Source organism: Momordica charantia (assembly GCF_013281855.1).
Source record: "Momordica charantia cultivar OHB3-1 chromosome 2 unlocalized genomic scaffold, Mcharantia_2.0 BLBB01000002.1, whole genome shotgun sequence".
Lineage (NCBI taxonomy): Eukaryota > Viridiplantae > Streptophyta > Magnoliopsida > Cucurbitales > Cucurbitaceae > Momordica > Momordica charantia.
Genome location: NW_028275160.1, coordinates 1,212,480 through 1,226,078, shown reverse-complemented (window position 1 = coordinate 1,226,078; position 13,599 = coordinate 1,212,480). Strand labels below are relative to the sequence as shown.

Here is a 13,599-nt window from a genome sequence, read left to right as displayed (position 1 = left end):
GGGAATTGGATGGGCTTTTTTCTTCTTCTTCTTTTTTCTTTTCTTTTCTTTTTTTTTCTTTTTTTTTTTTGGGTTCAGGTTTAATAGGTGGCCCTCGGCTTCGTCTATCTCGTGGTTATTTTCTCTTTTCACCCCCAATTGGAAGACGCCACGTGGGGAGTTGATTCGTCGGGTAAGCCCATTCATGGGGTGGCTGAGGTGATTCCTTTTCCTCTGCCTATGCGTTACATCTTCCGCCCGGAGCTTCCATTGGGGATTTCCCCAAACAAAAACAACCCAATTATTTTAACAAATTATTCCTTAAAATAAAAAATTAAAAACATTAAAAAAAACATCGATAATTATTTATTTATTGTTTTTTCCTTTTAGGAAATTTTTTTATTAGTCTTTTGGGAATTTATTTATTTATTATTAGAATTCGCAAAATGATATTATGATAAGAATTTAATCCATCCTCTTAAATTGTTTTGGATTATTTACGTGCTACAAAGTACAAAGTAACATCGTTGACAAATTAATCTACCACTAAAAAATGTCAAATGTTTGAACTCCACCCACCCTGTTGAACTAAAAAAAATTAAATATCTTATATGAATACAATTCTTGAAAAATAAATACAAATAAAAATGAAACTTTTTAGTTTCTTTTTTATATATATACTATACTGATTTGTTTGGATAATTCTCCATTTAAGTTTTTTTATGTTTTAACATCTTGAAAATTACACTGAATTATCAGTTGAAGAATAGGGTTACAATTTGACTAATAAACTTTATGGCATATTATTTTTTTCTTTAACAAACCGTTGATATATTATTAAGTATGTTATTATTTTATCAATATATGTAAACACGTGTACCTTTTGAATAATTTGATTATATCAATAGACAAGTATTTCATAAGTCAAGTATCATTCGAGTGACATATTTTAAAGTCCAAATATATTATAAAACAATGATTTAATGATTCCCAACTTGTTATAAATTTTCAACAAATTACATACCATGTTTAATCTCAATTTTAATGCATTTGTGTAAATTTAAGAATTTAAAAATATTTTTTAACCCATTTAATACTCAGTTGCTTTGCTTACAAGATCACAACTCGGCAACACGGTTTCTCTAACAATCAATCTTCGTCCGAAGCCCAACGCTCGGGAAGAAAAACAAATTGGGCCTCAGACAACCCTAGTTGAGTGATCGTGGGCCGATGGGCTTTCATTTTAATTTTATCTTTTTAATAAAAGGAAAAACAAGATAAAACACCCTTAAACATTAATGAGCTTCTTTGATTGAAAGCTCTAGATCAACGAGCAGGAGCCACACGCTGTTGACATTCTTCTCCATTGCCAGCTTCACCGCTTCATGAGCCACACGGTTGCAACTTTGCCTACAACTAATAAACCTTACTTCCCTCGAATTCGCCATATTCGCAATCTCTTGTACAATCAAATTCTAGTTGTAAAATATCTTTCATATTGGATTGAATCAAGGAACAAACTTGAACATAATCTATCCCCATTAGTTGGTCGAATTCCATATCCATAGTCACGCAGATGAGTTGCGTTCATTTTAATTTAATTCACAGTACTAATTATTATTAGTATCAACATCGTAGAAGCATATAAGGACAAAGAGCTTCCACTTCATATGTTGCGGAAGTACATCAAAAAATGTAAAGTATATATTAAATAAAACATACAAAAATATATATAATAGTTCACACCCATGTTTACCGTACGTTCCACAGTTACACTTAGTTACATTTATAAAGTGTGTATTTCTTGGTGAGAATGTTATTTGTGAATTTCTTGGAGTTATCGTCACCGAAAATACTAAAACAAAAAAATTAGTTGAGAGGCAAAACTTAGAGGGAAAACCGAGAGTTTGGTATTAAATAAAATTAGAATCAAATAAAAATACGAGATTTAAACAAATTTATTCCAGAAACACAGAATCTATAATTTTTTATTTGAAAACTCAAGACGCCCATCCCACCGGTAATTATATATAATATATAGAGACTGGTTTGAATTGAGTTCATCAGTCAAAAAAGATTTGTTTGGGCCAGAAGAATCACCATCCCAAAGAATTATGTTGGGCTAAAATATCACAAAACCAAACTCAACATCCAACCCAACAATGTCTTATTATTATTATATTTTTTTTAATAAATCCACAAACATGTTTAAGAAAATAAAAACAAGAACAAGAAACTAATGCCCTTTTACCCACAATTGAAATCAAATGTATGGTAACGAGAATCTTGTCAGTTTATTAAAAAAAAAATTAATTATTTTTTAGTACGGAGTGAGAGATCGAACTCACAACCTCTTGGTTTGAGGGTATATATCAATTACCGTTGAAGTATGCTCATTTCGGTATTAGAAATTTAATGGAATCGAAACTATAATTCATTTGTATTGTTGGTTAAAATTACATGGAATTGGAATTTAAATGGTTTCAACAAGTAATAAAAATAAAGTAATCCTCTTCGAATAAAACGCACCGTATTGACAGACAGAAGAATCAAAACGGAAAGCAGATCCAAAAGAAAACTACTTAATTAAGTGATTAATTAAACAAAGAAATAAAATCAAGGGCATTTTGGGCCGCCGCGCTTGGTCTTCCAATTGTTATAGCAAGGGCACATCTGCTTGTTCCCGTAGGTGCCCGGAGGCACGCACAAGCACGTCGCGCAGCACTTTTTGCAGAAGAACATACACGGCTTCTTGAACGCCGTCGCCGAGCACCGCGCCGTGCACCGCCCTCCGCATTCTGATTCGCCGCCGATAGCACAAACACAACACACTTCACTTTACGGTCTCTGATTTTACTAGAAAATTCAAATTTCATTCGTAGCCACGAAAATCTCCGGCTTACCTTGCGGTTGGAGGGTGCCTTCGGTGGTGCCGTACAGCTCCGACGATGTCGCCGCCGCTTCCGTACTAGAGGCCGCCTGCGGGACGGGTGAATTCGCCATTATTGCTGCCGACTCGTGGCCGGTCCGGTTTTATTAACGCGCCTCAATTATTTAATGGTGAATTTTAAAAGTTACCGTACCGCCATATTTAATGTACTGTTATTATTTGTTTTTAATTTGTAGCCATTTACAGTTTAAAACTGGTCACTTAATGTGGTATTTTAATAAATCTGACTGTAAAAGTTAAAATGTGGGTGAGAGATTTAAGTATCTTTTATGGAGTTAAGTAATTAAACACTCACATTAATTTATTAATTTATGTGGGTTTGTTTGAGAGTATAATTTGTAATTTTCTAAATGGAGGGTATATAATTAAAAGAAAAATATTGCAAGAGTGATACTTCAAATATAAAGGTACGTACAGGTAATGAAATTATAGTTGTTGGAGAAATTAGTAAAATATTAATTTAATATCTTCAACAATGCAATTAATTTCCATTTTGTCATTAACATTTTCAAACTCTTCATTTTATCCCATTTTTTTAATGTTTCCTTAACAAATTTCATTAAAATATCTAACAGAGTTAATGAGCGACGATAATTGACAAGTTTGGGACCAACTTTAAATTAAACAACGTAATATGAAATGAATAGAGATTTAAATTTGGTTTGGAACGTTTTTAAAAGTTTGAATCTTATAGTCTTTTTACTTCCCACTAAGAAGGACACGTTTTATAGCGTTGATGTTTATTGTTTCTGTTTCTTCATTTTTAATAAATAAGAAAGGATTTGTTTTCAAATTTCTTATAAAAAAAAAAGATAAACAAATGACATACTGAATTGTAAAATACTTAAATTTATTAAGAAAAATAAAAACGAAAAACAAGAAACGAGAACTTTACAGACGGGTTGGTACATAAATTTTTTTTTAAGAGATTAGGGAGAATTGAAATGCATGTATTACCTGATTGTGTGTGAAGAAGAGAAACATGAGAGGAAGGCTTAGGAGGAGGAGGCTGGAAATGGAAGCCATGTATGGTTTGCTTCAAAGGGGACTGAAAATATAAAGGGGTGGGTTTTAATTTGTTGTGGGATGGAAGTATTGAGAACTTGGTTCTATTTATAGCCATTTTTTGGAAGCTGGAATCTCCGTTATTATCCAAGTGGATTTCACTGAAAATATGTATTCAATTCTCTTTTTTTTTTTTTTCTTTTTTCTCCAAGGAAAAAATAATATTGATAAAGGGTATCTGTGACCATATGGCTTTCTCCATCAATTGACAGCTACATGTATTCACTACTCATGACAATTCCACTAGCAATAATGTTCAAGGTGTCAAAACCCATTTATGCACTCTTTCAATTTTCATACATTGTTTCATAAATTTTTAACTTCAAATTTGTTTGTTTTTAATAAGATTATTAAACTAGGCAGCCATTGTAACATACATCAAACAAAATTTGTCCGGATTAACACGAGAACTTAATAACGTTGGTGGATGATGAACCATCATGAGTTGATCTAGTATTATTAGGACAAGTGAATAAGAGAAATAAAAAATAATTTGAAGGAATGAAATCAAATTTCATAGTCACCATCTATTTAGAATATTAAAATCCTACAAATTTCTTAACAACAAAATATTTTAAGGTTAGAAGGTTGTTCGTAAGATTAATCAATCAACGTCCATGAATATAAAACAAGTAATAAAGTAACATTGTCGATAGCTATTGAAATATTTATAAAGTTCGCAAGATCGATTTTCATTTGTGTTGTTCATCGCAGGAAAGAGGTAATAAAAATCAGTGGGAAAAAATGAATATAATTGAATAAATTGTGAAATTAAAAAACCAACAAACAACTAGTATTATACTATCGGAGTTGTTTGAATGGTTCAAAAGGTAAATTTTGGTATGGAAAATAATAAGCCGTCAATCCCAAATGGATTAAAATATCGATCATTTAGATCCATAACATTGTTTACTTTTACGAGAGGGAGAAAGTGGAATTAGGAAGCATTTAATTGGGGAAAGAAGAGGCATAAGAATGAAGCATAAGAGCCATGTGGTTGGGGGAAGCAAATGGGCAACTGAAAAGGGCATTGGCATGTTAAGAGCACATGCCCATCTTGGTCTCACCAGTAGAAGGGATCCCACCACCATTCCAAAAAGTGTTTCTTTTTGTTTGTTTGTTTTTTTTTTTCGGATCGATATCGTAGGACTTATGTTAGTATATTCCTGTAATCAAACTTTGTTGTCTCGACTCAGTAATATTATGATCAGTGCAGAGTTCAAATTTGATACATTTAAAGTAGGTAGTATCTTAATGTCGTGAGTGGTACTATGTCATCTTAAGGGACATAAAGTACTTCTCGTTTTAACCAAATCATAAAAACAAATTTTCTCCACTTGCCTTTTCAACTTCCGCATCCACAAAAACTTTCCTTTGGGTTGGACTTGGACCCATTTCCATTGCTTCAATTTTCATTCCTTTCTCCATCGCATCTTTCCACCCTACTTTTTTTTATTCTTCATATTTTTAGTTCAACAGAAACTTTCAAATTTTAAGAGATAAGTAATGTCTTGACTAGTTTAATTATACTAATTTTAGTAGCTCTGTCGGGTTGAAATAAAAGTTTTATTAAAAGCGCTTCTACAGTAGATATATTTTTTTTGACAATTATATTATTTAAAAATTGTGTTTTTGTCAGTCCTAATACTTGAATATTTTCTATTCTAGTTTGGACAATACTTTTTTAAATGGATAAATTATTTAAATATATATAAAACAGAAAACAATTAATTATTGAGGTGGTGGATGGGCCTCGGCTACTGTCATCGAACTTGGACCTTAAGGGTCGTATGGGCCTAAGATTCGTTTGGCCCAATTGCGTTTAGATGGGCCATCCTACGCGGGACCCGAGTTTTTCAATTTAATAATAGTGTGTATATTTTTTAAAGTACTACAATGGATAGAAAAAAAACGTGTTTTCAAAAACTATTTTTATTTTATTTTTAAAATTTTGCTTAAATTTTAAAACTACTTGTAAAAATATGCATAATTAGTACAACTTCAACTTTGTGAGATAATATTCCTTCAAACTCCTTATGTGTTAATAATTTATTTTCATAAATGAATTATTAGACTGGATATATTTTACAAGATTCATGTATTTCTGTTGTTGTTGGTATGTTTTATATGTGTTATTAACATTTTTAACGATCATCTGATTGGCTCTTTGTTCAATTTGTACTCCATTTCAACGGGTGAAATCCATATATTTCTCACAATGTATTTAAATTTACAAAAAAAAAAGTATAATAATAAATAATGAGTACATTTTCTCATGTTGACTACCACAAAAAACGAATAATTAATGTAAACTTAGTTCAAGTAAATCAAATACTCTGATTCCCGTTAGATTTTAACCTCTCATATTCCAATTTATCGTACAAAAAAAACATATAATTAATTATTTTTCTTTGAGAAGGAGAAATTTTTTTGTTCTCGTAGTTATACAAAATTTAAGTTCACGCAGAAGGCCGAGGCCAACAGCCCGCAGCTGATAACCGGTCGTATAAATACAACGAAACAAATGGATAAGAAATAAAGAAAGAGAGCGCTAAGATTCTCTCTCTGTCTCTCTGCAATGGCGATGTCACCCACAGCTCTCCCCCATCTCCAATCTTCTCTCCTTCCCTCCTTCAGATTGCCCACTCTTCTCCTCTCTCCATCTCCCTCTCCCCATCTCTTCCCAAAGCGCCACCTCTTTCGCAGCATTCGCGCCTCTGCAAATGCAGTCCTCGACTCCGCCAACGGAGCTGCAGCTGCGGCCGAGGAGCCATACGCGACTTCCTATGGCAGACAGTATTTTCCCCTCGCTGCAGTTGTTGGCCAAGTACTGTAATTATCTCCGTCTCTCTCAATCCCAACCGCACACGCTTGATGGTTGTTTGCTGTTGTTTTCATGAGCCTTTGAGTAGTTTCGGAATCTGTGATATCGCCATTTCTTTCGTGTTTCGTCATCGGAATGTGTGTAGGATTTCACTGTCGCTGATTAATTTATGCATCTATCGTTAATTGTTTTACAGGATGCGATTAAAACTGCTCTTCTGCTTGGAGCTATTGACCGTGAAATTGGCGGCATTGCCATCTCTGGAAAGCGAGGAACGGCTAAAACAGTTATGGCACGTGGATTACACGCAATTTTGCCACCTATTGAAGTAGTCGTCGGGTCAATTGCAAATGCCGATCCATCATGTCCAGAAGAGTAAGCTGTGTTTTTGAAGTATGATTTCAAAGTAACTTGTCATTTGAAAACTTTTGTTATGCACCCGATAAGCAATACCGCAGATGTTAGTTAGGGGGTGGGATGGACATGGGATATGGAATTTTAAAAGATCCACTGATTTCTATGGACTTAAAGGAGATTGCACCTTGTTTATTCGACCTTGGAATGCTCTATCTTGCGAGCCCAATTATTCGGTTTCTTCCGAGCAATATGTTGTATAAGTAGCTCCCAGCTCTCGATTAAGATTAATGGAGCAACAATTAAATGTAGTTTTAGAGAAATATAGCAACTTAATATGCTTTTAGAATTTATTTTTTGAACGAAATAAGTTTAATCTATACCTCAATTTTCATTCATTTATAACACTCATTGTGTTTTTTCTTTCACCTGAAAAAAAAAAAAATCTAAAGATGGGAGGATGGCCTTGCTGATCATGTCGAATACGACTCAGCTGGTAATGTCAAAACGCAGATTGTTAAGTCTCCTTTCGTTCAGGTACTTATCAAAACACTGGTTGTCCGATATAGAGTCCATTTTTCATTGTTTAATGAACCGAGTATAATGTCGCTGCAGATTCCACTTGGGGTTACAGAGGACAGGCTCCTTGGATCCGTCGATGTTGAAGAATCTGTAAAAACTGGGACAACTGTTTTTCAGCCTGGTCTTCTTGCTGAAGCTCACAGAGGAGTTTTGTATGTTGATGAAATCAATCTTTTAGACGAGGGTATTAGTAACTTGCTGCTTAATGTATTGACTGAAGGAGTCAATACAGTTGAAAGAGAAGGAATCAGTTTTAGGCATCCATGCAAACCACTCCTAATTGCTACTTATAACCCAGAAGAGGGCGCTGTTCGTGAGCATTTGTTAGACAGGATTGCAGTTAATTTAAGGTATAGTAGATGTTTTGTCAGTGAAGTGAAACATATAATCATCTCTCTTTCTGATTCGACTATGACAAACTTCTTGTGCAGTGCAGATCTTCCTATGAGTTTTGAAGATCGTGTTGCAGCTGTAGGAATTGCTACACAATTTCAAGAACAGAGTAGGGAAGTTTTGAAAATGGTTGAGGATGAAATAGAGTTTGCAAAAACTCAGGTAAGCTGGCGTGCCGTGATATAGATTGTTGAAGTAAAGGATCTGTTCCCAATGAATAACTACTTGCACTATAACTCACTGAGTTCCTGAGTTCTTTATTAACTACCTCTATTATTATATTGCATCAATAGGGACAAAGAAGAAGGTTGAACCTCAATTTTAATGTATAACTACAAACCTCGTCTTAGGAAATTGGATTGCTTAGTTAATATTAAATATAATCGCAAGTTTGACAGTTGATGATATTCTTCCCCCCACCCCACCGGCCCCGGTAAAAGCACTATTGTGGTAATGTCTTTACTTTTTGTTTTTAATTGAATAATCAGCAAAACAATCTTTTATTCTGTAGAGGTAATGATTAAAGTTCGCATCACCTTTCAATGCAGATCATTTTGTCAAGAGAATATTTGAAGGATGTTACAATCGGCAGAGAACAATTAAAGTACCTTGTCTTGGAAGCTATTCGGGGTGGTTGCCAGGTTCTTACCAATTATTTTCTCTTGATTTCAACTCACCTCATATTTCATTATTGACTGTATTTCATCGTGTGCTGAATCTGCTGGTTACTACCACATAGTTGAAGATTCAAACTATTTCCAGTAAGACTTTTAAAACTGGAGATGAGATGGGGTTGGAATGAGCTATTTGCTTTATCTTCAAATTTCATGTGCAATATTATTTTCTACCTTTTTTTTTTCTTTTATCTTTTTTAGGGTCCACTGGGGAAATGAAAAAAGAATATATATATATATATATATATATATATAATGCAAGTTGAGTAGCTAGACAGAACATCATGGCTTTCTCATTATCTTGATTGCTTAATATATGATCGTGGTGGAAAGCAGGGACACAGAGCTGAGCTATATGCCGCACGTGTTGCAAAATGTCTAGCTGCTCTAGAGGGGCGGGAGAAAGTCTATGCTGATGACCTGAAAAAAGCTGTTAAGTTACCTTCTTTACTGCATTGCTACTCTTTTTGAAAACAAATACGACATTGACCGTATAACTAGAAAAATATTCTTCCTTACTATAGCTGTGCTTTTACATATGCTAGAGTATTATTCATGATCGTAGATTTGTTTCTTTACTTTCTCCAGAAGTCCATGGGTTGTCCTTTGGTAGCTTCTCTGATGGGGAATTTTGTGCATGTGGTATAAGCTTTAGTTAATTGCTCCAAAGGAGCAATGGTATTAACTGTCTTGTATTGTCATCCGGTGGAATGATTAATGTTTTCTAATGTTCACCAATTAAGTGTTCCATTCGATGAAAAACTTCCTTACCTCTATGTTGTGAATGTGATATAATGTATAGTGCCGTATTTCAGTTTGGCAGCACATACATGCTTTCCGTTCTGACATATTACACACTATAGGTTGAACTAGTCATTCTACCTCGTTCGACCATCAATGAGAATCCACCAGATCAGCAAAATCAACAGCCTCCGCCACCTCCACCACCTCCACAAAATCAAGAATCTGGGGAAGAGGAAAATGAAGAGGAAGAAGAACAAGAGGTTTTTTTACATCCATCAGAATTTCAGTTTGATGTAGAAAGATTGCCAATGATTTTCTCTCACTTTAAGTGATTGTTGTCTAAGGCAATTTTTTCCCTGGCATTTTTCAATGGAATATTTGTATATGCCTTGTGTTTAACTTTGAAATGCTTTATTTGATTAACCAACAATGTTCCTTCTGTAACCAGGAAGACGATGACAAAGAGAATGAACAGCAGGAACAACTACCTGAAGAATTCATTTTTGATGCCGAAGGAGGTTTGGTGGATGAGAAACTTCTTTTCTTTGCTCAACAAGCACAGAGACGAAAAGGTAAGGCTGGGAGGGCAAAAAATGTTATCTTTTCGGAGGATAGAGGACGATATATTAAGCCAATGCTTCCAAAGGTCAATCAACTTCCTGATCCTTTCATTAGTGACATGTGAGTTCTATTTGGTGTTTAATGTACATGCTTCTCTATTGAGCGTCATATTTTTCAGGGGCCTGTCAAGAGATTAGCAGTTGATGCAACGCTTAGAGCGGCTGCTCCATATCAGAAGTTGCGGAAGGAAAAGGATACTCAGAATATTAGGAAAGTTTTTGTCGAGAAGAGTGACATGAGGGCAAAGAGAATGGCTAGGAAGGCAGGAGCCTTGGTAATAAAACTTCCGTTTTATCAATCCCAATGTTGTATAAATTTTCAAGAAAAGTATCATATAAGGAATTTGAGACATTAAATGTGCGTAAATGACATGATAGTTACAATTTCTCTACGGAGGTGCATAATTTCAGAACCTCGAGAGTTGTAAAGTTCAAGCAAAATATTAGTTTTTTGATATTGTTTAGATGAAGACTTCCCGTTTTGAATGTTAATTATGATGCCTCCTAATTCTTAGACGTGCTTACCTATGGCAGGTCATTTTTGTGGTTGATGCCAGTGGGAGCATGGCATTGAACCGTATGCAAAATGCAAAAGGTGCAGCACTCAAGTTACTGGCAGAAAGCTATACAAGCAGGGATCAGGTAACATAAAGATAACAACATTATGCACTATCAAGGTTACATGGATACAGGCAGTTGATATCATCATTCATATAACATGCATAAAATATTTTCCTATCGCAAGTGCAGACTGTAGAAGCAATAGCGCATGGTTGTTGTCTAGCCTTCACTATAACTATGATTTGGGAGTGGAAAACATGATTTAGTTTTTCACCTCAAATGATGAAAAGTGTTCTTATTAGAATAAAATTTCTATTATTTTGATTCCCTAGTTGTGGAGAAGTTCCTTTGGGAAAGTGGCTTGATCTTGATTGGAAAGAATACGTAATGGTCGGGGGAGAGTTAACTGATCATCAAGGAGAGTGGGAACCATTTTTTCCTTTTTTGTTTTACCTAGTGTAGATGAAAAATACTTCAGAGATATATTTTATAGTTATATTTTTTAAGGACCTTGATGAAAAATACTAAATCAAGGTTCTTGCGTGACATCTAAAGAGCATCCGAGTGGCTGGAAATTGGCCTAGCCTATAATTATATGGTAGTGAATGCTCCCTTCCATACATCAGGAATCTAAAGGTGATTTATCTATGTTTTATCGGACATCACCAAAATACTTAAAGTGATTCCTCTGGAAAAAATGGGAGACTTGCTTCATATGAACTGAGAGTATATATTAGTTTCTTCCATTTTTTTCTCCTAATTATTATTATTGGTGCTACTCTACCATATCTTTATCTATCAGTTTCTTAACGGAATCCTAATTTTACCCCAAGTTACTTGATAGAAACCTGAATTCTAATTTTCTGATTGTTTAAGCTAGTATGGTCAATACTTCTATTTTTATGAAGAACTCTATATGTTATTTGGCTTTATAGTAATGTGCTTTTATATTTAATAATTACTTTACAGGTTTCGATTATTCCTTTCCGTGGAGATTGTGCTGAAGTTCTGCTACCTCCTTCCAGATCTATTGCTATGGCAAGAAAACGTCTTGAGAGACTTCCTTGTGGTGGAGGATCTCCCCTGGCCCATGGTCTTACCACAGTGAGTATATATATATATATATTTTTTACAATCTCAAGGAAGATTTTTCAAACGATGTTAGTAGAGCAAACATCCTCATTAAATATCTCTTTAGGAGGGAGAAAAAGAAGAAACATCTAACATTCAACATCTTAAATGTTTATCTCTGACTTTAGGCTCTCATGGTCCCCGTTCTCCTGAAGTCGATATTACTGTTTTCTATTGTTTGATGGACTAAAAAAGTGGGATATTTAAAAGGAAGTGATAGTAAAAGCTCAGTATTATAGTTATATTGCGTCTTTTTCTTTCAACTCATTCATGACTTGTACAAGTCCTTATTCTTCTGCAAGCAGTGGGCCCATTTCCTTCGATGAACTCCCTGGTCTGGTTGTAATGGTAGCAAGTTAAATACATCTGTCCTAAAATTGTTTTCGATCCACTTTTCCAGGCTGTAAGGGTTGGATTAAATGCTGAGAAAAGTGGGGATGTAGGAAGAGTGATGATTGTTGTATTGACTGATGGCAGAGCCAACATATCACTGAAAAGATCCACTGATCCTGAAGCTGCTGCTGCTGCTGATGCACCAAGACCTTCAGCACAAGAATTGAAGGTATCAAGTGCTTTGTCCTCACGAACCTCTCTTTGATGTGCTTTGTCACCCATACTTGCAAGCTATTTTTTGCTAAAATCACTACCAAGTATGCTCTTCACTGATTTTTATGTTATATGGTCATTTTAAATGAAGGATGAGATTCTCGAAGTGGCCGGGAAAATATACAAATCAGGAATGTCTCTCCTCGTCATCGATACTGAAAACAAGTTTGTATCAACTGGTTTTGCAAAGGAGATTGCTAGAGTAGCTCAAGGTTTGTTACATTTTCAAGTAAAAAGGGTTGTTCAATCATTGAGCACAGTTGCAGAAGATCTTACCCATCGTTATTCCATTTTCTGCAGGAAAATATTATTACTTACCGAACGCCTCAGATGCTGTCATCTCTGCTACGACGAAGGAAGCTCTGGCGGTGTTAAAGAGCTCGTAAAATAATCGAAGATGTCGATATTGTTCACTAATTTTGTTGAAATGGAAACGGGACACTTCCTGCAGTCCAAGTGCTTGTTTTTTGGCAATGTTCAAATGGGGCAGGCCACTTAATAGGAGGATCCACCCCATTTAAATGTTATATTGAAAAAGGATTGTTTCTAAAGAGTGAAAGAGGTGCTTCTGCTACCTCTGATGCTGAAAAATACAGCTACTGAGGATGGGCATGAACACAGTAATTTCATATAAAATAAGTATACTGTTAGTTGTCTTTACTCATTTTAATTGATAAGAATGTATTTATTAGTTAATTATAGAGCAAGTATGCTGAAAGAGTTTTACTCGGAAAAAAAAAAGGTATGCTGAAATTGTCATGAGTTAATTCTTATAGAGGGAAGTATGCTGAAATTATATGATAAATTGTTTAATTAAATTTAATTCATGGTTAGTTAAATCATTAAGGTCAAAATACTATTTTAGTCTATGTAATTTCAAGTTTGGTTTATTTTGGTTTTATATTTTTAAAATGTCTATTTTGTCATTGAACTTTGGTTTATTTTAGATCATGTACTTTCAAAATGCTTGTTTTGGTACATATATTGTTTTAAAAAATTGGTCAATTTAGTATTTATTTGCAAAATTTTAACACATTTCATACACAACATAAACTTTTTAATACAAAATTATGATTACAATTCAATTGAGGGTAGTGACCACGTTGAAATTGTGAT

General features: G+C 34.4%; 2 protein-coding genes across 2 annotated transcripts; one reads left to right on the top strand and one right to left on the bottom strand.

Moving 5' to 3' along the window:
* Positions 1-2,473: 2,473 nt before the first annotated feature.
* Positions 2,474-4,011, bottom strand: LOC111020637 (protein GAST1). Its single transcript, XM_022297348.2, has 3 exons — positions 3,887-4,011; positions 2,883-2,958; positions 2,474-2,777 (listed from the first exon to the last, which is right to left on the bottom strand). Exons 1-3 carry the CDS (start codon positions 3,953-3,955, stop codon positions 2,596-2,598), a joined length of 327 nt encoding a protein of 108 aa, XP_022153040.1. The 5' UTR covers positions 3,956-4,011; the 3' UTR covers positions 2,474-2,595.
* A 2,513-nt stretch (positions 4,012-6,524) lies between these two features.
* On the top strand, positions 6,525-13,143 carry ALB1 (ALBINA 1). The gene is made up of 15 exons (XM_022297333.2): positions 6,525-6,821; positions 7,015-7,193; positions 7,625-7,709; positions 7,788-8,104; positions 8,186-8,309; positions 8,696-8,788; positions 9,158-9,253; positions 9,685-9,825; positions 10,014-10,211; positions 10,305-10,460; positions 10,720-10,827; positions 11,716-11,850; positions 12,278-12,439; positions 12,575-12,695; positions 12,784-13,143. The coding sequence occupies exons 1-15, from the start codon at positions 6,573-6,575 to the stop codon at positions 12,867-12,869; spliced, it is 2,250 nt and encodes a 749-aa protein (XP_022153025.1). The 5' UTR covers positions 6,525-6,572; the 3' UTR covers positions 12,870-13,143.
* Positions 13,144-13,599: the final 456 nt, after the last annotated feature.

Coding starts and splice junctions, on each gene's coding strand:
- LOC111020637 (XM_022297348.2), bottom strand. CDS start 3,955: ATGGCTTCCATTTCCAGCCTCCTCCTCCTAAGCCTTCCTCTCATGTTT. Junction 2,959..3,886: donor TCTTCTTCACACACAATCAG/GTAATACATGCA, acceptor CCCGTCCCGCAG/GCGGCCTCTAGTACGGAAGC. Junction 2,778..2,882: donor AGGCACCCTCCAACCGCAAG/GTAAGCCGGAGA, acceptor GCGGCGAATCAG/AATGCGGAGGGCGGTGCACG.
- ALB1 (XM_022297333.2), top strand. CDS start 6,573: ATGGCGATGTCACCCACAGCTCTCCCCCATCTCCAATCTTCTCTCCTT. Junction 8,310..8,695: donor TAGAGTTTGCAAAAACTCAG/GTAAGCTGGCGT, acceptor CTTTCAATGCAG/ATCATTTTGTCAAGAGAATA. Junction 8,789..9,157: donor CTATTCGGGGTGGTTGCCAG/GTTCTTACCAAT, acceptor GGTGGAAAGCAG/GGACACAGAGCTGAGCTATA.